The sequence below is a fragment of the Tiliqua scincoides genome, chromosome 4 (genome assembly GCF_035046505.1).
Source record: "Tiliqua scincoides isolate rTilSci1 chromosome 4, rTilSci1.hap2, whole genome shotgun sequence".
In the NCBI taxonomy this organism is placed as follows: Eukaryota; Metazoa; Chordata; class Lepidosauria; order Squamata; family Scincidae; genus Tiliqua; species Tiliqua scincoides.
The window spans coordinates 61,233,628-61,256,967 of record NC_089824.1 but is presented as its reverse complement, the minus strand read 5'-3'; the positions used below and the strand labels follow the sequence as shown (position 1 = coordinate 61,256,967).

The 23,340-nt window shown below is 45.3% G+C and overlaps 1 protein-coding gene across 3 annotated transcripts; it reads left to right on the top strand.

Moving 5' to 3' along the window:
* Nucleotides 1-7,707: 7,707 nt before the first annotated feature.
* LOC136649490 (uncharacterized) lies at nucleotides 7,708-18,558 on the top strand. Of its 3 annotated transcripts, none has more exons than XM_066626151.1 (7): nucleotides 7,708-7,795; nucleotides 11,055-11,188; nucleotides 13,569-13,655; nucleotides 14,582-14,672; nucleotides 16,384-16,570; nucleotides 17,266-17,363; nucleotides 18,195-18,558. In XM_066626151.1, the coding sequence occupies exons 1-7, from the start codon at nucleotides 7,760-7,762 to the stop codon at nucleotides 18,318-18,320; spliced, it is 759 nt and encodes a 252-aa protein (XP_066482248.1). In that variant the 5' UTR covers nucleotides 7,708-7,759; the 3' UTR covers nucleotides 18,321-18,558. The 3 variants fall into 3 exon arrangements, with proteins under 3 accessions (XP_066482248.1, XP_066482250.1, XP_066482251.1); XM_066626153.1 differs by lacking the exon at nucleotides 7,708-7,795 and adding an exon at nucleotides 7,892-8,023; XM_066626154.1 differs by lacking the exon at nucleotides 7,708-7,795 and having other exon boundaries at nucleotides 11,141-11,215.
* Nucleotides 18,559-23,340: the final 4,782 nt, after the last annotated feature.

Sequence of the window (23,340 nt, the reverse complement as noted above, 5' to 3'; positions counted from 1 at the left end):
GCAGTGGTATCCCTTGGTATCTGCTTGCACTATGGTTGGCAGTGCTTTTTAAGCAGTGGTTGAAGTACTGGTAGACCAATGCTGCTCAGAGCAGAATCTACTTAGTGTGTCACTAGGGACATACAATCACTTTCAAAATGGAGACTCATGATCCATGTGTAGTGAATGGGGACTCTTCATGTGATTAGAAAAAAACCCTATTTGTGTTGTGCTGTCTAGGACAAGCCAGATTTTTCACCTCTGCCATCCTAACCCCTATAATCTGCAAGCATGCAGGAATAGTGTAGCTAGGATGTGTACAGTATTGGGACATGCCAGACAGTCTGTTGTGGACTAGCTAAAACAAAGGATCAGGCAGGAAATGGACGGCACCCTACTGAGTTTTGCTAACACCGGACTGTTGATCATGCTCCATTTACATGACCAGGGCTAAGGAGAGGCTCAAGGGACTGGCCCTATATTTCCTGTGTTTGGATGAAACAATCAGAACATTATAATCTGGAGCCAGGACTTGTCCATATTTGGAGCTGGTTAGTTTGAATCTGAAAACTTTTGTTCCAGAACTCACATTGTTATTAATAATATTAATATAAGAATATTTAAATACTGCTTTTCAACTTTCTTATTATTGTTTCAAATGTTAGTTTTACAAGTTTTGCCTGTTTCTGTCCAAAGCAAAGAGCTATTTCTCTTCATCTCTGAGAGCTCTCAGGGTTCCCACAAACCCCACTAACCAGGGGAAGTGTGGGTGCTAAGGAATTGGGGTACACCTAGTCCAGGGGTGGAGAACCTATTCAAGTTGGAAGGCCGCAATCTTATAAGGCCACAATCAAGAAACTTGAATTAGATATACTTGAAAAATGAATATTATTTTGTAAAAATCTAATTACTATGCACTAACTTCAAAAAATGAAAAAAAAATTGTTAATTCTAAAGTTAACTAACCTTTAAATGACTTTGGGCCAAATACTATCCAACTTTCCAGTGCTGGTGCAGCCATGCCAATGGGGCATATGCTGCATCCTGTGTTAGAGGGGCAGCCACGGAAGCCTCCTCCAGGTAAGGGGATGTTTGTTCCCTTTCTTTGGGGCTGCATTGCAGCTGCACCAGCACTGGAAAGTTGGATAGGATTGGGCCCTTTGGTGTGACTGTTTTTCAAAGGCTGATAGTAGACTTCTGCCTGACTAGAACCACTACTGCCCGAGGCTGGTTGGCAGGGAGGCAGAAGTTGGGGAGAGTCCGTAGTGGTTCCACTTAGGAGTGGAGGTTAACGTTCTATAGATACTCACCTATAGGACGAGAAAGTTTTACCAGAAGACTGAGAGCCCAATCCTGCGGTCGGTGGCATGGCTCTGTGCCGCCAGCCACCGTCGCAAACGTGCCATAAGGCAGGTTTGTGGGGCTCACTGCCGGGCTCCCTCCAGTGCTGGGCTAGTACTGGGCAGTGGCCCAGGTTCCGTGGCTTGGTGATCTCTTGGACTGCCGGGCTGCGGAACAGGAGGTGGGGGCGTGGATGGGGGTGTGGATGAGGCATTCCGGGGAGGGGGGAGGCTGGCGGGGGCAGGGTGGAGGCATGGCAGTGGGCGGGCAGGATCCACGAGCTGAGCTCTGCAGGATCCAGGGCGCTCGTGGAGGGCTACACGCCCGACACGAGTGCCTTTACTGAAAAGGTTGGTGGTAAAGTGAGTAGCCCCATTGCAGGGCTGCTTACCTTACTCGGGGGAAGGGGATGAACGTCCCATTCTCCTGAGGAGCCTCCCGCGGTAGCGTGGGAGCCACAGGATTCAGCGGCCGCCGAACCTGGGCGCTCCGGGCAGCTCAGGATTGGGCTGCCCATAATCTCCTCGTCCTATCTGAGGGTAAGGGCAGTTTAGGGATGCCGCAGCAGCCAGTAGAAGCTCAATGTGGCTTGAATTCTGTATTTTAAAAAACCGCTTTGCTCCAGCTGGTTATGCCTTTCTGCCTCTCCCAGGCTTCAGAAATAGCCAGCATGTCACTCAAGCAGGCAGGCAAGCAGGCTGCTGGGTCTTAAAGGCACAAACACAGTATAACTGCAGATTTAAAAATTCCCCTTGTTTCCAATCTGCTCCTTCCCTCTGTCTGGGCTGTTGCATTACACAGAAGGGGGGAAATGGCACACAGTATTACATAAGCACCACTTCAAAAACAGTGGCACAATGTAATTGAAATGTGCAAGATCCCTCGAGGAGATAGGGCAGCGATTTTCAACCTTTTTCATCTCATGGCATACTGACAAGACACTAAAATTGTCAAGGCACACCATCAGGTTTTTGACAATTGACAAGGCACACCATGAGTGTGGGCTCATGAGGATATGAGTGGGGGCTCATATCCCCATTGGTTTTACTAATAAATGACCTTCTCCCAGATTCCTGAGGCACACCTGTGGGTGACTTGTGGCACACCAATGTGCCACAGCACAGTGGTTGAAAATGACTGAGATAGGGTGCGGTGTCAACAGTGGCCCCTTTCTCTGGCAGGCAAGCATGGGGTTAACACCAGAGCCTTAGACTGCAGCCACTGGAAGCAAAAAGGCCCTCAAAGTTAAAATAATAATAATAACTAGGTATTTATATACCTAGAATTACTCCTCTGACTTTTTTCAAGGCGGTTTTGCTCACAGCAAAGAGCAGGTGGAATAACTCAGCTCGGCTTGTCAGCCTGTTCAGGGAGCTGTCAGTGGCCTCGAACTGGCAACCTTCTGATGTTATCTTCAGGCTACCCTCTAGACCAGACCTCCTGCCCAGACCAGGCCTCCCGCCCATGTAAAAGCAGCACATGCAGAAAGAAAAAAGGTTTGGGAAATAAAAAAGCAAACATGATGGAGTGATGAACTGAGGAACTAATGAATTGGCTGATGAACTACTGGACCTGCTGAACCAATGGACAGATGGTGAATGGACTTCTGAAGATTACTGGAATGGGGACTGCTGGAGATACTGAAGACTGGTGTGTGGCTGCCATGCCCAAGACCTGCTTAGGACCAAGGTGTTGCTGTGGTGGTTGGAGAAGCTGCTGGCAGGAGAGGGGAGGAAGGAGGACCTCTGCAAGTTGAACAGGTGAGCTACCCTGGTGGTAGAGTCCAGTAGTGCTATAGTGCAGAACTAGGGCCATTGTTGGGGAACAAAGGGGAGCTAATTAGCTTAAAGTGGACATAGGTTCTCTAGGCAAAGCTTGGACTGGGAATTTGGCAAAACACATGGTTCAGATTCTTTCCCCCCTTTCAATCAGACTTCAAGGCATTCAGGCTGCAGGGCAAGCTGCAGCTCTTCCTCACAAATACCATTCTCTAAGTTTTACCCTGCCCCCCCCCCCATTTATTCAAGGATCATGGAACATTCCATGCTTTTTGGCTTGAAACTTGCCCATATCTTATCTGTGAGATTGCCTTATGAGTGAGTGTCTATGGTACATTCTAGAATTGCATTAGAATTAAATCATGAGCGTAGGTGTCCAAATAGCCCTTTTGACTAATTTTTTAATTGTAGCCATCAGTTGTGGTTTCTTTTACTCTGGAATTTTAAATGTAGTCATTAAAAAAAAACAATAAAAGATGAACAAAATCATATTAATAAAAATAAAAAGGATTTGTTCTGCAAACTTTGGATTCACTCAAAACATTGCACTTAATGACCTAGAACAGAGTGGCAAACATTTTGGCAGGAGGGCCACATCATCTCTCTGACACTGTGTTGGGAGGCCAGGAAAAAAAAGAATTAACTTGCATTTTAGGTTTGAATAAATTTACATAAATGAATATATTAGAGATGGAACTTATATGGATGAATGAATTTTACTGAGCTTATATATAATAAGGCATGTAGAACCACATGAGAACTATGAATTGTTTGCCACACACCTTTTGAACAGTGAAAACATAGAGACCAAGCCAGACTTGGCTTTGTTGTGTCTCGCTGTCTTGCACACTCCCTGAAGCATTTGGTGGGCCACTGTGAAATACAGGAAGTTGGACTAGATAGGCCTTTGAGGCTCTTCTTATGTTTCTAGACTGAGCCAGAAACACATGGAGACAATAAGTTGTTCAGAGGCAATGGGGTGGGTGGGCAGGCAGTTAAAATAATGCTCAGGGAAAAGCAGAAGACGCATGTAGACTATAAAAGGCCTCACTCTAACTCAGCCTGCAGCTTGTGTCTGGCAGTCACCACTGGCAGTGGTGGGCTGGTGCAGGCTCCAACAGTCTCAAATGGGCCAGAGGCTCATTGGGGAGTTTCTTGTGGGGTGTATTGGGGGTCCTCAAGGACTGCAAATGGCCCCTGGGCCAGGGTTTGCCTACCCCTGGCCTAGAAGGCTGCATGCTGTCTTAAGGCCAAATATTCCCCACCTGTGACTTAGTCACTTGGTTCCTGGGATTGTTCCTCAAATTAGTTTTGGGGCTGGGCTGATCCTTTGGGGATTCTTCTAGAGTGGAGGTGGGTTGGAACTTGGATTTTACCTTGGTTTTGGTATCTCCCTTTTTGGTGGCAGTGAATCGACCCATTTTGTGTTTCAAAAGATACCCAAGGGTGTGTGGCAAGGTCAGGTCCACAGATGGTATACCTTGCTTCTTCCCATTGCCACTGCACAGAGGACTGTGAATTCTCCCTGGATCACTACACAAACAGAAACAGGGAAATTATCTCTGCTTTCTTCTCCCACTTTGAAGCAAATCCCATTAAGGCCTACTGCACATTAATAAACTGGTTTCAAACCCTGGTTAACTGAGCCCTGGTTTCCCTTAATCAGTTAATGCTGGTGCTGTTGTACTTGCAGTTAAGGCAGGCAGCCAGGCAGGAGAAATTTTCTTTAGAGATGGAAGGGGCTGTGGGAGGGGAATATGGTGTGCACTCCCATGGTTAAAAGACCAGAGGCTTTGTATTCTAACAGAGATCCATGAGCAGTGGCATAGCTAAGGGGGCAGGGGTGGGTAAATTTCCCCAGGCCTTGGTGGGGTAACTGAGAGGCATCCGAATGGCACTTCCGGTTTTCACAGAAAACTATAAGTGCTGTTCAGAGGCCTCTAAGATGTCAGACGAGGGGTGTTAAAAATCTTTGTGACCCCCAGATGCCTTAGCTACACCACTGTCTACAAGCATTTGAGAACTTTCTTTCAAAGCATATGTATATATTATTTCTCATTGTGAAGGGCACTTCAAATGTTGTATCAGTAACATCAATGTAACATTTGGGGTTGGGTAAATTATAATAAAATTCATATATTGCTGTAAAATTTCCTATAAATAAAAACTTGTGAATTTCAAAAGGATTCTGGAAGAAAACAAGCACTCATGGCTCAGTGGAATAATCATAATATCAGCTCGTACAGACATTTTTATCTCAGCCTTTCCAGTGTCTCTGTTTACTGCAGTGTGAACTGCAGGTGTTTCCCAGTTGTTGGGCTGTTTTCTAATCTACCTTTCATAACCTCTAAGTCAATCTTTCATAACCCACAGACTTTCAAAACCTCTTAGTGCTGGTCTGTTTTCATGCTCCTTATTTAAATCTGTTAACTAAAAATAGCCTGAGCTTGATGAGACTGAAATCCTTCTGATCATCAGGTTTGTCATTATTTAAGTGCTGTGCATCCTCTTATCAGCTGCAACACCATCCAGGATCTTGGCAGACTCTATTCTTCTACAGTATGAATGGGCAATCCTTTCATATTCTAATTGAAGTAGAAATTTAACAGAAACATCTCTGCTTCCAAAGGGACTGAAACCCTCACCAGCATATACCTCAACTGACATTATGTACTTTATACTCGTTTTCTGTGCTGTGCTAGGCTGCTGTGCAGAAGGAATCAATGCCAGTATTTTTTGTGTCATCTGGAGTACATTATGGTTGACTCAGCCATCTAATAAAAAAAAAAAAAGCCAGGGTCATATAAAGGTAAAGTGTCTGTAAGCTGAAATCAAATTTAGTGATCCTCAGGCAGTGAGCTGCTGCTCTCCCTGTTGAAAGTAACGGTACATCATACAACATTTGCTGTAGTTTGTTGTTAAATCCTAAACATAACCTCTCTAAGCATTGATTGTCTGGAAAAAAAAAATGCATATAATATGCATCCTGTTGACTTCACATTCTGAGGGTGATCTAAAGGAAAATGAAATGGATATTGCTTGTGCACACAGGGAAAAGGACAGCCTAGCCTTTTGATAAACAGTGAAAGAGTTCAGTGTCCTATTACTATGGCAGTTTATTTCTCTGCTGCTGCTGAGTCAATCCTGTACTTCAGAAATGCCAATTTGAGTGGCACAGGATACACTGTATGATCTCAGATGCTAGTGCAGTGACAGCTATGCCAGCACAATGACAGTACCACCATAATAATAATAATAATAATAATGGTATTTATATACCGCCTTTCTTGGTCTTTATTCAAGACTTTATTCAAGGCGGTTTACATAGGCAGGCTTATTTAAATCCCCGTAGGGATTTTTACAAATGAAAGAAGGTTCTTTCTTTCAAGAACCACAACATTCAGGTGTTTCTATCTGATCTGGTTTCACATTCTGGCCTCCATCCTCCCACGCTCAGAGCAGATGGAATAGCTCGGCTTCAGCTTGTCAGCTGCTTCAAGGTCGCATGGTGCCGGTGGCCTCGAACTGGCAACCTTGTGGATGTTATCTTCAGGCAAATGGAGGCTCTACCCTCTAGACCAGACCTCCTGCCCTCCAGTTCCGGTGATGGATGTGTCATGGATACATGTGATCGCACCTCCAGTTCGGGTGATGGATGTGTCATGGATACTGGTGCAATGCCACATCGAGGTACATTTGACGCCAGAGTGGCAACAGCTGGCACAATCCCCCCAAATAGGGTGGAGATATGGGAGGGATGTGACCAGGGTGTGGGTAGGATGTGGACAGGACAAGAAGTCAACCTTTCTCATATCCCAGGGCTTCTTAAATGTTTTAGCACTGAGACACACTTTTTAAAATGACACTCTGTTGGGACTCACCTGGCTTTATGAGACTTAAAAAAAAGGTGACCTAGGGAAAGAAATTATTTATTTATTGGGGAGACGATGACTCCTTGATCCATTTTTTAATAATGAGACAGCCCTAATGAATAGCCTCAAGGCTTGAGGATCCCAGTCCTGAGCTCATACTGCCAGTGCTCTGCTGATAGTGAGTGTCATGTCACGTTTATGGCCCTCAATGCCAGCCCAGCACCAGAGGTAGCTCAGTGCCAGCCAGCTCTGGGCTAGCGCTGGTAGATCACCATTGCTCTGCTGTTTGGCAGTTGCATGGGCTGTGGGGTGGTGGTGGGGGGCGAGGTGGCGTTCTGGGGTGAGAAGGCAGGGACAAGGTGTGCTGGGGGAGGGAGCAGAGTAGAAGGGAGGTGGGAGCAGTGGAGCTCTGCATGCAAGGCCCAACATGGGAGGTTCTTGATTCTATGGCAGCCCAAGGGTATGTATCTATGTATATGTGTGTGTGTGTGTATACCTGTGTGCCTGTGTATATATGAGTGTGTGTGTGAATGAGTGTGTGTCTGTGTGTATGAATGTGTATATGAGTGTGTGTATGAATGTGTGTGTATACCTGTGTGTCTGTGTATATATATATGAGTGTGTGTCTATACATGTGTGTGTATGAATGTGTGTGTGTGTGAGCACACACAAGAGCGCGTGGCTGTTCTCGCGCGGCCCCCGGAGGCTCTTTGTGACGCGCTCCGCGAAGGGGGGCGGCCGAGCGCGCGCGGCCTCCATGGAGACGCAGAGGCGGCCGCGGGGCGCGCGATGAACCTGCTGCACTCCTTCCAGGCCCTGCAAAAGGTAGAGGCCGGGCGTCAGCGCGCTCCTCGGGCGGAAGCGGAGGCTCCGGGCGCGCGGGGGCTTCCGTGCATGCCGAAGTCCTGCCAGCGGCGGGGCTCGTGGCCGGAAGCCCGGAAGCCGGAGGCGGGCACGGAGGAAGGCCCCGCCCCCGATGGGTGGGCTCTGCGCCGGCGGGGGGCCGGAGGACGCGGGTGGATGGCGCTGCCCGCGATCCACAAGTGCCTCCGCGTGAGTGGCGCGCGCCTTGCTCGGAAGCCAGTCCCATTACAGTGAACGGGGCTTCCTCCCGGGAAAGGGGGCCTGGGATGCGCTGTCGCCCTGGCCCTGCTGGGGAGCCCGGAGTCACCCCCGGCCGCGAGAGCCCCGCTGGATCGGGCCCAAGTCCCGTCCAGTCCAGCCTGCCAGTGGCCCCCGTGTGCCTCAGGGAGCACACCAGGCACCTGCTTGTGGTCGCTCTGTGGAACTCCCTGCCACGGGATGTGGTGATGGCCTGGCCTGCGAGCCTTCAAAGAGGACTGGACCGACTTCTGGAGGGAAAGTCCACACACCCACCTTGGCTTGCAGCCTGTGACTTTTCCTCCAGAAATCGGTCCAATCCCCCTTGAAAGGCATCTAGGCCGGGTCCTGTCACCACATCCTGTGGCAGGGAGTTCCACAGACATTACACGCAGCTCTCTTGTGTGCTCGCTGAGGCACCCGATGGGTCACTGTTGAGATACGAAGCTGAACTAGATGGGCTTTTGGCCTGAACCAGCCAGGCTTTTCCTACCTTCTTATGCATCCTGGTGCCCCCCCCCCCTTGCACCTGGCGTTCTGAGCAGCCCACTCCTAAAACCAGGAGATTTCACATACTCATCTTGGCTTGTAACCTGTGGTGGACTTTTCCTCCTGAAATCTATCCTGTTCCCTTTTAAAGGCATCCAGGCCAGATGCCATCACCATACCCCAGCTGTTTTCAACCACTGTGCCATGAGTGATCCACAGCTGTGCCACAGGAATTTGGAAGACCGTCATTTATTAGTAGGGCCAGTGGGGGATGTGAGCCCCACACTGGCAGCATGGTGTGCCTTGTCAATTGCCAAAAATCTGATGGTGTGCCTTGACAATTTTAGTGCCCCCGTCAATGTTCCATGAGATGAAAAAGGTTGAAAATCACTGCCATATCCTGTGGCAGGGGGTTCCACAGACTAATTACACACTGGGTAAAGAAATATTTTCTTTTGTCTGTTCTGACTCTTCCAACACTCAGTTTTAGTGGATGTGCGCTGCTTCTGGTGTTGTGTGAGAGGGAAAAGAACATCCCTCCATTTACTCTATCCATCCCTTACATAATTTTATATGTCCCCACACACTCTCTCAGTCATGTTTGTCCCTTGCCAGATCCACTCTCTGGCAAGAGATCCAGCTACCAGTTCTACATTTCAGAACCTGGGGTGGTAGCAGGTTTCATCTTATTTTTCCATGGCAGATGGAGTGTGTGCCTTTAAAGCTACAGGAGAGATTGGGACAGGATTAAATAAATAAAGCCTTCTGTCAAATGCCAGTAAGAGGAGCCCCTTGCCTGTCATGCAGCTGTTAAAATTACATTCACTTTGCAAAAAAAATGCCTGGAGGAAGAGTCAGGTGTCATTGCTTGTTTGGAAATACAGTAGCTAGGGTTTTTTGTTTTTTTTAAACTCAATGAAAACACAAAACATCACCTTTTTGGTGTTTTAAGATATTTTCCAGAAATTAAAATAAATTACTTCTCCAATTAGAAATAACACTGTGGCTGCACCTGCTGACAGTGTATCACCTATATTGCCTATCTAATACATTTTTAAAGTGAATATAATTTGATTATTTATTAAAATGCACCCTTGGAATAAAAACACATAACACCACAATTTGCTATTTTAATCAAGAAATTTTGGAAAAAATATAAAAAAAACCACACCCTCAGATATAGTCATTTTGTTACTCATATCTGTTTAATTTCCGATGCCTAGCAGAAAAGTGGAATAACATAAGCAAAGCAATTGTAAATCACAGTCTAGAAGGAAAATGATCCCATGAGCCTTGCAGCAGCCCTGCTCTTGAGCTGAGTATCCAGAGTTTTTTGGACCCCCTCTGAACAGTTGTCAGATTTACATGTTGTCAACCACAGACTGGTTTTGTCACATTCACAAACACTTTATCATAAAACTTTCTCACCAAGTAAAAACAGAATCTCCTGGCAGCACAACTCATGCACATGTTTTTGATAATTATAGTGTTTCTTCAGCTGGGGGCTAATTGATATTTGCATAGATATATGTAGGTGAAAAAGTGAAATGAGATGGGGGAAAGTAAAATGAGATATAGGAGCTGGTGGGTGGGGGTGCCACTATGTTTGTGTATGTACACACACATGTGGAATTGTAAAACCTAATAAGGTAGATTGGATAGAACAAGGCATATATTTTTTTTTAAGTCTGAGGATTTTTTACTTAATGCAACATCATCCAAGGCCTTGACACTGAAGTGACATGACCTCTACCCACAGGCGTGACCACATATGTTAGATGAGAAAGGATTGGAGAATGAATGTGGGATAGATTTAAAGTAATAGTAAGAATGAGGTAAGTAAAGAAGTGGCTTTGGCGGAGCAGGTAAAGTAACGATATAGTTTAGAAAATTCTTTGATGAAGAATGGGATTCTGACTTTGAAGGGAGAGTGGCCTGATAAATGGACAAGTGAAAGTGGAAAAGGGAACTGATAATAGATCACTTGCAGAGATCAAGAATAAAGGGAGAAACAAGGTAGAAGGTTGCTTCTGAAAAAATTCTGACATAATAGCTGATGTGCATGACATGACCTGGAGCACACTCTTCTCATTAGTAAGCAGTTTGGCAGACAATGTGGTTATCAGAGGTGCAGGAGTTGGTAATGAAGTAAGGGATGATATGAAGTAAGGGATACCTATAGCTTTGATGTTTTGGTAAAACAAAATTTCCTTATAGTGTTCATGCTCCACAGCAATCCTTTATAGTTTTGTGCATGATACATGGTTTGTGCAGTACAAAACTGAAAATGTCATGTCAGTTTACTGAGTTTGGAAAGGTATGAACAGGGCAGGCTTTGCAGGTCTTTTAATGAGGACACCTTTGAAGAATGAAAACTAATGTGGAATGTTTCACACAATGAGAGGTATTAAACTGTATTAGTGCTTACCTGCATTAGGTAATTCTATCTATTTCTAAGCTCAGAAATGTTTTTTTTCTCCTCATGCTTCTCTAGCTTAATCAAGAAAATCAGGAGCTGCTTAAGAAGCTGAGGCACGCGCGCCTAAGAAATAAGCAATTGGAATATGACTTGGCACATATGCAAGACCAACTACATGGGCAAAAGAAGTTAATGCCCACAAAGAAAGAGTAAGAATGGATGTATATTCTCCTTAGGTATTCTAAATTTATATCCAGAAGTGTGGCTTATGTACAGAGCTGGCCATAATATTATGTATGCCATTTTAACAGCCTCATTAGTAATCCAGCTAAGCAATATTGCATTCCATTGGCACCACTGCCAAGTCAGTTGGCACCATTGCCAAATCAATGTACTTCCATTTAAACTGAGGGCCAATGCACCCAATTTTTTTGTGATGGAGTGAATGTGAATTGACCGACTCACAGTAAAATCTAATGAATATCTACTCAGAAGTAACTCTCATTCATTGGTGCTTATCCCAGATATGTTAACATGGGATTGCAACCTCAGTTATTTTAATCACTGAACAACTTTAAGCACAGTTTAAGCACTGAACAACATTGAGTGCCTGCCTGTGCTGGAAGAGCTTGACAGTGAACCAACCCTAGAAGAACTTCACGTGGCCCTGGACTCCCTTGCCTTTGGCAAGGCACCTGGAAAAGACAGCATCCCTGCTGAAGTCCTAAAATGCTGCAAAGAGATCATCGTCACTGAGCTGCATGAAATCCTCTGTCTCTGCTGGAGAGAAGGTGGAGTACCTCAAGACATGAGGGATGCAAACATCATCACGCTGTACAAGAACAAAGGTGACAGGGGTGACTGCAACAACTACTGCGGCATCTCTCTCCTTAGCGTTGTAGGAAAGCTGTTTGCCCGAGTTGTACTAAAGAGGCTCCAGGTACTTGCAGAGAGCGTCTATCCAGAATCGCAGTGTGGATTCCGAGCCAACAGGTCCACCACTGATATGGTATTCTCCCTTAGACAACTGCAGGAGAAATGCAGGGAACAATGACAGCCACTCTTTATAGCCTTCATAGATCTCACAAAGGCTTTCGACCTGGTCAGCAGAGACGGCCTCTTCAAGATTCTCCCCAAGATTGGATGTCCACCCAGGCTCCTCAGCATCATCAGATCTTTCCACAAGGACATGAAGGGCACTGTTGTCTTCGATGGCTCCACATCAGACCCTTTTGACATCCAAAGCGGAGTGAAGCAGGGCTGTGTTCTTGCACCAACCTTGTTTGGGATTTTCTTCGCTGTCCTGCTGAAGCAGGCCTTTGGAACTGCAACAGAAGGCATCTATCTCCGGACCAGATCAGACGGAAAGCTCTTCAACCTCTCCAGACTGAGAGCAAAATCCAAAGTCCAGCTGAAATGTCTGCGTGACTTCCTCTTTGCCGACGATGCAGCTGTCACTACCCACTCTGCCAAAGATCTCCAGCAGCTCATGGATCGTTTTAGCAAGGCCTGCCAAGATTTTGGACTGACAATCAGCCTGAAGAAAACACAGGTCATGGTTCAGGATGTGGACTCACCTCCCTGCATTACAATCTCTGAGCATGAACTGGAGGTTGTCCATGACTTTGTGTACCTTGGCTCAACGATCTCCGACACTCATTCTCTCGATACCGAGCTAAACAAGCGCATTGGTAAAGCAGCTACCACGTTTTCCAGACTCACAAAGAGAGTCTGGTCCAACAAGAAGCTGACGGAACATACCAAGATCCAGGTCTACAGAGCTTGCGTCCTGAGTACACTTCTGTACTGCAGCGAGTCATGGACTCTTCGCTCACAACAGGAGAGGAAACTGAGCGCTTTCCACATGCGCTGCCTCCGACGCATCCTCGGCATCACCTGGCAGGACAAAGTTCCAAACAACACAGTCCTGGAACGTGCTGGAATCCCTAGCATGTATTCACTGCTGAAACAGAGACGCCTGCGTTGGCTTGGTCATGTCGTGAGAATGGATGATGGCCGGATCCCGAAGGATATCCTCTATGGAGAACTTGTGCAAGGAAAGCGCCCTACAGGTAGACCACAGCTGCGATACAAGGACATCTGCAAGAGGGATCTGAAGGCCTTAGGGATGGACCTCAACAAGTGGGAAACCCTGGCCTCTGAGCGGCCCGCTTGGAGGCAGGCTGTGCAGCATGGCCTTTCCCAGTTTGAAGAAACACTTTGCCAACAGTCTGAGGCTAAGAGGCAAAGAAGGAAGGCCCATAGCCAGGGAGACAGACCAGGGACAGACTGCACTTGCTCCCAGTGTGGAAGGGATTGTCACTCCCGGATTGGCCTTTTCAGCCACACTAGACGCTGTGCCAGAACCACCTTTCAGAGCGTAATACCATAGTCTTTCGAGACTGAAGGTTGCCAATACAGAGATATTTTAATCACAATGCCATTTTCCTATTGAATATATTTGGATTTTTAAAATATACGAACATACCACTTTGCAGGTGAAAATACATATCAATATTGTATTTTCATTCAAAATACACCAATAAGTTAGTAAAATTAGTTCACAAATGTTCCATTTATTTAATTTAGTGTGCTGGTTCAAACAGAAATGCGTTTGTGCGAGAGAGGTGATGGAAGTAACTACAAGGGACATGAAATTGCAACGGAAAATGCTAGGTAAGCATTGCAAAGATAATTAAACGTATCTTTTCCTTCTATTCCTGATATTATGCATGTTTATTGAGAAGTCATTCCAACTGTGTTCATTGTGGTGTACCCCAGGTAACTGTGCACAGGATTCCAGCCTAAGTTGTCAAAAGCAATCCCTTTCCATTTTTATTATGTTAATCTTGCTTATGTTTTGAAATTTGCCCTTTTTGACACTGGATTCTCCCAGTTCAATACACTGTACATATTATAATGTTTTCTTATAATGAACTGTTAATAAATCAGGGTAACTAATCTTGCTTTCACTAGCTTGGCTGTTCTTCAAATGAGACTCATCAAGTTCTGAATCAAGATTACCTTTGCTAAAAGCCTTGGTGGAAGACAGGGGCTGGAGATTACTCTGCTCCAGTTCCTGTGCCTGTTGAGCTGCCTACAGATCTTCTCAGGTCCACAGATCCTGTGTCATTTTTCTTCATCCCCCTCTCCTCCCCTCCCCCCCTCCCCAACCTGTGAATTGCCACTGGCAAAACTGTAATTCTGGGAGCCTTACCATTTCCAGAGATAGTTGAACACAGCTCTAGCTAGCAGTGCAAAATGCTTGCTTGCTAATGGAAGCCTGGGCTTGCTGTTTTTCCACAGTTTCTCCTTCCAGTCTTCCTGTTGTTCTGCAGCTTGCTTGGTTATCCTGTCACTTCAAATTCTTGCATCCTTAAATCTGCCAATTAATGTCCTATATTTCAGTGTCGTCCCCCCCCCCCCCAAAAAAAAAAAACCCTAAACGAGTAACAACATCTTTAAAGGTAGTGGATTAATTCCACAAAAGACTTCTGCTATATGCATTTCATTTTTTCAGAGGTGTTTATACAGACTGGTTTGTATTTATGTGTGTAGAAAACCAGCGATTCCTTCTGAACATTGCATGTTTTTGTTTTTAGAGTACTCCAGATGTATAAAAATCTGCAGAAAAAGTACAATAAAGGATTAAAAACAAACCAAGAACAGAATGGAACAATTGCAACACTTTCTGTAAGTTTTGTGTCATATAATTTGAACTAAACAATAAAAAAGCTTTTAAGAATTGCTAGTACCTAGTATGTTTCGTGGCCTGCAGCACTTTAAGGTCCCAGTCCTATCCAACTTTCCAGTGCCAGTGCAGCCATGCCAGTGGGGCATGTGCTACATCCTGTGGTGGAGAGACAGTCACAGAGGCCTCCTCAAGATATGGGAACATTTGTTCCCTTACCTTAGGGCTGCATTGCTGCTGCACTGTGCTGGAAAGTTGGATAGGATTGGGCCCTAAGCCAGACATGGTGGCTTGTTTAACCCATGAGTGTTTCTGATTACTTGCAATTATAACACACTATGGTTACATACCTCTCTGTTTTATTACCACCCCTATTAAAGTCAACTGAGAATGCTGTCCTGACTCTTACCATCCATGTTCCAAATTTGAACAGAGAGAGATTTTCAGTGGCAGACCCAGAGTTGCCTTCTCCTAGAAGTTTGTTTGAATATGAGCCAGTTTATTTTCCAGAGGAGCTTTAAAACTTTCCTCTTTAAATTAGCATTCAACAATTGGGATTAAAACTAATAATAATCTAGCACTTTTTGCTTGCACAATGTGCTTCACGTGTATTACCTTGGTGTAGTCTGTACAGCAACCTTGCTAGTATTTTCCACGTGTATTACCTTGGTGTAGTCTGTACAGCAACCTTGCTAGTATTTTCCACGTTGTAGCAGAGGCGGGGGGGGGGAGTGGCTTGCCTAAGCTCACCTAGCGAGAATTCACAGCAGAGGCAAGACTGGAACTGAGGAAGTCCTGATTCACAGCTTACAGCCCAGTCCTATGCATGCCTACTCAGAAGTAAGTCCCATTAGAAAAAATGGGGCTTACTCCCAGGAAAGTGTGGATAGGATTGGGCTGTTAGTTGGTTAGCTGGTAAAGTGTGGTAGCTCTTGTGTAGTAAATATAGGGTAACCTTAATTAAATTAGGGCACAATCCTAACCAGGTCTACTCAGAAGTAAGTCTTATTTTGTTCAATGGGGCTTACTCTCAGGAAAGTGTGGTTAGGAGTGCAGCCTTAGGCATTTTGTTTCTATTCTGCCTATCTTGTTTTATTTTTAACTGCTACCAATCTCAAAACCTTAGGAAGGCTAACTAATCCATCAGTATCTGATGCAGCAGGGATGAGTTGCAGTGGCCCTGTACAAGCAGATCTTTTTCTAGATGTGCTCCTTGCCTGTTTCAGGTCTTGCAAGGGTGAAAGACCTTGTGCCTAGTACCCAAAGCTGTGTACGCTGTATATAGCCTTTACTGGATTGCATGTGCTTTTGCTGAATGATGGTTCATTAAATGATGAATGATGCTGAATGATGCTGTCCACCCTGACAATGCCTGTCATCCATTTTGTAGAGGACTTATTCCAGCCAGTTCCTTCACTAAAGCATTTAACTGTAACGTGACAATTCCTTTATTTATCTGTGCAACAGTTGCTAAGATTAGCATTAAAAGAAGATGGATGTTATACAACATATTTTAGGAATATATGGAATTAATTTTTTTCCTCGATTCCATCCTCAAGTGTTTTGATTTAGCTGCAGTTCTTGTTCATTTTTCTTCCATATTTTTTGCTAATCTCTGACTCAAAGAATAGATACCCTGAAATGGGAGCACAAAGCATGTGTGTTTAAATATGTCACTTGTTTTATTAAAAGTGTTCTACTTTTTTGTTGTAGAGTAAAATTAATGAACTGGAATGTCAGCTAAAGGTAGCAAACCAAAAAATGAAGGAGTTGGAAAGTAAAAAGATTTCAGCCAAGGTTAATGCTGTTCCAGGAGTAAAGGCTTCAGCGGCACAGAGAAAAGTATCCTCTTACAAATGCATGTGCAAAAGGAAGGGAGGTTGTTCTTGCAGGTATTTAGGTAGGAACATGCTTTGCTCTTTTACTTTGACAAATTCCAGTCCAGCCGGGGCCTGAACATGGGCAGCATGATCCACCGCCTGGGCAGCACCACTCTAGTGTGCGCTGTCCAGGAAATGGCTGTAGCAAATGTACTGTAAGGCAAATGGCAGCAATCAGGAGGGGACAGTTGCTGGTGGGAAGGCTTGCGCCACTTGGCACTGGGCCTCCGAGCCAGCGGCAGGAGCAGCTTGAGTGCTCGACAGTAAGTGTTCAGGCTGGAAAGCATTCCAGGGAGGGCGCGGGGAGGTGGGGAGGGGGTTTTCTGGGCAGTTCAGGCCCAGGAGATGGGAAGGAGGTTTTCTAGGCGGTTCAGGCCCAGGAGAGTGGTAGGGGAGGTAGCAGAAGCTGCCCCAGATCCTATCCCCACAGCACACACCTGAAAGCCTGACGTGGGCTACTTGAATCTGCCCCAGCGATATTGGGCTGTGGGAGTGCTACACGAAGTCAGGGAACAGTGAGGTCATGTTTAACCTTATGTGTTAGCAGGTTTCCAGCTAGCAGAACTTACTACTAACTATGCTTTCCCCAGCTAGGCTTCTATAATAAGATAAACTTTCATACAGTGTGTACATCTTTTGAACGTTAAGAATTTCTAACGTGACTTGTCTTAGTGAATTTTTGATTTTAAATGCAACACTGTTAATTGTGTTATAGACCAGTTGCTTTTTGAAGTACAACATCTGAAAATTGAAAATGAAAAGCTGTCCAAGGAAAGAAGAATGTTAAGAAATGAGCTTGCTGCATTAGACAAGGTAACTTGTTTGTAGATCAAGGCTACAGTCCTATACCCATTTATAGGGGAGTAAATCTATTGAAATCAATAGAATTTATTTCTAAGTAGACATGCATAAGATTGTACTGCAAGGTAAATGAAACCGTGAAGGATCTGCCCTATTATGTGCCCAACTGCACACAAGAAGTCTTGTTCTGCGAGTGTGTGCTTGCCTGCTTCTTCCATGTCTAGAGGTTCAGGCTGCACCTCATCCACTCTCTGTAGATTAAATTCTTGGACACAGTATATGGTCAGTTGAGTTTATTCCTCTCTAAACTCTGAATACACAATTTAGGGTGCAATTCTAACCCCTTATGTCAGTGCTTTCCAGCACTGACATAAGGGCATTGCAGCTCTGAGGTAAAGGAACAAACATTTCCTAACTTTGAGGAGGCCTCCGTGAGTGCCCCCAACTGCAGGATGCAGCACACGTCCCATTGGTACCGCTATGCTAGTGCTGGAAAGTACTGGCATAAGGGGTTAGGATTGCGCCCTTAGAGAGATGACTAAAAAAATTCTTCAGATTCTTTCATGGTACAATGTACATTTGGCAAGAACAAGAATTTTCTCATTGAATTAACCTAAAAGTAGGATTTGGCACACAAAAAAAATTGATAGCTGTGAGAAGGTAGAAACTGAATCTTTTAGAATTCAGGGGAAATTAAAATCTAAAATCTTGTTTATGTTAGATTTAAATACCCTCTCTCTACAAAATGTGTTTATTATAAGACAAATTTTTAGAAGAGACAAATTTTTAGATGTGCCTCAGTGGGAAATAAATTAAAGAATGTGTGCCAACATTAATTTTCAGGATTTTTTTGATGAAATAGAAGATTTAAAATACGCTCTTCAAGAAGCTATGAAACTGAATAATCAGTATGAAAGGTTTTTGAAACAGCTACGTTCGACTTATGGAATCACTTTTACACCAAATTGACAGCTGGTCATAATCAGACAGCTTTATAGAAATAAAATGCTCAATCAAGATTATTTATTACTTGTTTAATGTGTAGAGTTCTCTGTAAACTTATCAAAGTAATATTTTGTTTTGTAATAAAAGTCATGACTTGGTCTAGTTTAATGGTCTGCATGCATTGTATAGTGCCTTTGGATCTGTCTATTACTAAATTATATCACTTATGATCCAAATTTTTTTATACTGGTTTTCAACAAAATCTTCACAAGTTTACATATCAAAATAAAATTTTAAAAATGGTTTAAAATGTTTTGAGTATGTATGCCTACTGAATAATCATCGGTGATCTAATGTTGACACCTGCAACATAGCATTCTATCCAATAGACCACAGCAGGCACAGCCTTCCAACCAGTTGGCTAAATGGTAAAAATACCTTGTAATCCTCATTAAGAGAACATCACGTGAAATCATTCACAAAGGCTCTCTCAGGCACTTCAGAACGCAATGCAGCTTGCCTGCCAAATATCCAACATTGCTAGCACTGCACCATTTCAGAAGCGGTTTGTTGACACAGCCGGCCTTCAGGCCAGCTGTTCAAGAACATCACATTCTGCAGGGCTAGTGCATGCCTCATGCACAAATCCATTCACCTCTTTGGAGCCTGGGTAACAGCATTTATCGAAAGCAGCAGCTCTCAAACATTTTAGCCAGTGTGACCAGTTACAATGGAGGACAGAGTGCCTGTGCCTGTAATTGTATAGAAGAGGGAATTTTGGCAGGTGCAGCTTTTTAAACCCTACCCTGTTGAGCTATACTGCCAACATTCCCTCTTCTACAGTCAGCCTGTCTTCCGTTTTATCTGGTCACCCTCTTGTTAGCACTAGGACCCTAAGAACATAAGAACAGCCCCACTGGATCAGGCCATAGGCCCATCTAGTCCAGCTTCCTTTATCTCACAGCGACCCACCAAATGCCCCAGGGAGCACACCTGATAACAAGAGACCTGTATCCTGGTGCCCTCCCTTGCATCTGACATAGCCCATTTCTAAAAGCAGGAGGTTGCATATCCACATCATGGCTTGTAACCCATAGTGGATTTTTCCTCCAGAAACTTGTTCAATCCCCTTTTAAAGGCTTCCAGGCCAGATGCCGTCACCACATCCTGTAGCAAGGAGTTCCCCAGACCAACCACACGCTGAGTAAAGAAATATTTTCTTTTGTCTGTCCTAACTCTCCCAACACTCAATTTTAGTGGATGTCCCCTGGTTCTGGTGTTACGTGAGAGTGTAAAGAGCATCTCTCTATCCACTTTATCCATGCATAATTTTGTATGTCTCAATCATGTCCCCCCTCAGGCGTCTCTTTTCTAGGCTGAAGAGGCCCAAACACCGTAGCCTTTCCTCATAAGTAAGGTGCCCCAGCCCAGCAATCATCTTAGTTGCTCTCTTTTGTACCTTTTCCATTTCCACTATGTCCTTTTTGAGATGTGGCGACCAGAACTGGACACAATACTCCAGGTGTGACCTTACCATAGATTTGTACAACAGCATTATACTATTAGCCGTTTTGTTCTCAATACCTTTTCTAATAATCCCCAGCATAGAATTGGCCTTCTTCACTGCAACCGCACATTGGGTCGATACTTTCGACTTGTCCACCACCACCCCAAGATCTCTCTCCTGATCTGTCACAGATAGCTCAGAAACCATTAGCCTATATGTGAAGTTTTGATTTTTTGCCCCAATGTGCATGACTTTACACTTACTTACATTGAAACGCATCTGCCATTTTGCTGCCCATTTTGCTAGTTTGGAGAGATCCTTCTGGAGCTCTTCACAATCACTTCTGGTCTTCACCGCTCGGAAAAGTTTGGTGTTGTCTGCAAACTTTGCCACCTCACTGCTCAACCTTGTCTCCAGTCATTTATGAAGAGGTTGAAGAGCACTGGTCCCAGGACAGATCCTTGGGGCACAGCGCTGTTCACCTCTCTCCACTGTGAAAATTGCCCATTGACACCCACTCTCTGTTTCCTGGTCTTCAACCAGGTCTCAATCCAGCAGAGGACCTGCCCTCTAATTCCCTGACTGTGGAGTTTTTTCAGTAGCCTTTGGTGAGGGACTGTGTTGAACGCCTTCTGAAAGTCCAGATATAAGTCCATGGGTTCTCCCGCATCCGCATGCCTGTTGACCTTTTCAAAGAATTCTAAAAGGTTTGTGAGGCAAGGCGACACCCTTACAGAAACCATGCTGATTCTCCCTCAGCAAGGCTTGTTCATCTATGTGTTTTGAGATTCTATCTTTGATGAGGCATTCCACCATCTTACCTGGTACAGATGTTAGGCTGACCGGCCTATAGTTTCCCGGGTCCCCCCTCTTTCCCTTTTTAAAGATTGGCGTGACATTTGCTATCCTCCAATCCTCTGGCACCGTGGCCATTTTGAGGGACAAGTTGCATATTTTAGTTAAGAGATCAGCAACTTCATTCTTCAATTCCTTAATAACTCTTGGGTGGATGCCATCAGGGCCTGGTGACTTATTGATCTTTAATTTATCAATGAGGTCTGAAACATCTTCTCTTTTAACTTCTATCTGACTTAATTCCTTGGTCTGGGGGGGCCGTTCGGGCAGCGGTATCTGCCTGAGGTCTTCTGCCGTGAAGACAGATGCAAAGAACTCATTCAATTTCTCTGCCATCTCTAAGTCTCCTTTTATGTCCCCTTTCCCTTCTTCACCATCCAGAGGGCCAACCGCTTCTCTGGTGGGTTTCCTGCTTCTAACATATTTGAAGAAGCTTTTATTATTCCCCTTAATGCTGCTGGCCATGTGTTCCTCATAGTCTCTCTTGGCCTCCCATATCACCTTCTTACATTTCTTTTGCCACAGTTTATGTTCCTTTTTATTCTCCTCATTAGGGCAAGACTTGCATTTATGGAAGGAAGCTTCCTTGCCCTTTACGGCCTCTCTAACTTGGCTGGTTAGCCATGCGGGCACCCTCCTGGACTTAGTCGAGCCCTTCTTCCTTTGCGGTATACACTTCCGCTGGGCCTCTATTACTGTTGATTTGAGCAACCTCCATGCACTGTGTAGAGATTAGACTCTTTCTGCCCTCCCTTTCAACCTCCTTCTAACCAGCCTCCTCATTTGAGGGAAGTCCGCCCATCGGAAGTCAAGGGTTTTTGTGAGAGATTTGCTCGGTATTCTTCCCCTGACGTGCATGTCAAAACGGATCACAGCATGATCACTGTTCCCCAATGGCTCAGTAACATTGACATCTCTAACCAGGTCCTGAGTACCGCACAATATTAAATCCAGAGTCACCTGTCCTCTAGTGGGCTCCATGACTAGCTGCTCTAAGGTACAGTCATTTAGCATGTCAAGGAATCCAGTCTCCTTTTCGTGACCAGAACACAAATTGACCCAGTCAATATGAGGATAATTGAAGTCCTCCATGATTACAACCCTGTCCCGCCTTGTCACCTCCCTGATCTGTTTCCTCATTTCAAGGTCCCCTTCTGGTTTCTGGTCTGGAGGACGATAGTACTCCCCCAGTATTACACCACTCCTCAGGCCTGGTAATTTAACTCATAGAGATTCTATGGAGTCGGACCCACCTTCAATCTCTACTTTGCTGGATTCTATCCCTTCCTTAACATAAATGGCCACCCCACCTCCAACACGCCCCTCCATGTCCCTCCTGTAGAGTTTATAGCTTGGGATTGCGGTATCCCACTGATTCTCTGCATTCCACCAGGTTTCCATTATGCCCACTATGTCAATGTTTTCCCTTATCACCAGATATTCCAGTTCTCCCATCTTTGCTTGGAGACTTCAGGCATTTGCATAAAAGCATTTGTACATGGAATGCCCCAGAATGGGCTGCTTATTCGCTCCTTTATCCCTGAATCCTTTCATTGTGCCAAACCGTCTATCACATCCCATCATGCTACCATTCCCAATTTCTTCTCCTACTCTGTCTTTGCCTTGTTGTTCTCTAACCTCCCCATCCTCATCCCATAGGGATGAGGAGTCCCGAACCAGATGCCCCTCGGCTCCTGTCGGCCTTCCCCCAGGGATCAGTTTAAAAGCGGCTCTGCCACCTATTTAATGTTATGCGCCAACAGTCTGGTTATATTCTGGTTCAAGTAAAGCCCGTCCCTTTTGTACAGGCCCCATTTGTCCCAAAATGTTCCCCAGTGCCTAACGAATCTAAACCCCTCCTCGCTACACCACCATCTCATCCACACATTGAAACCCCTGATCTCCACCTGCCTAGCTGGCCCTGCGCGTGGAACAGGTAGTACTTCAGAGAACGCTACCTTTGAGGTCCTGGCTTTCAGCTTCCTACCTAATAGCCTAAATTTGGCCTCCAGGACCTCCTTGCTACACTTGCCCACGTCGTTGGTGCCAACATGCACCACAACCGCTACCTCCTCCCAGCACTATCTACCAGCCTATCTAGACGAGAAGTGATGTCTGCAACCTTCACATCAGACAGGCAAGTCGCCATGCGGTCCTCACATCCATTGCAAACCCCCCTCTCTCTGTTTCTAATAATCGAATCCCCCACTACAAGAAGCCCCCGACCCCCTTCCCGTCGAGGAGTATTCTGAGCGTGTTCGGATATGGGCCCATCCCCTGGAGAAGGGGACCCCCTAGGGGATTGTTTCCCTCCTCTCCAGGATGTCCTCTAGCCCCAAGACATCCCACCCGGGCAGCTGAGGAGCTGCACACCTGAGGTTGGGACGAAGCCTAATAGCCCCTGGAAGTCTCCCCATGATCCTTCTCTGCCTGCCTCTGCTTCTCCAGGTCGGCCACCAAGGCTTCAAGGGAGCGGGCATGTTCCCTGAGTCCCTGGAGCTCCTTGCACCGAGGACACCCATGACTTATGCCCCAGAGGCATATAGTCATACATGTGGCACTCGATGCAAAACACTGGATAGCCCCCACCCTACTGCTGGCTGGCTGACTGCACAGCTTTTTTTTATTTTGTTTGTTTTTGTTTAGGGGTACTTAAAAACCCTACACTGGTTAGCAGCCCTC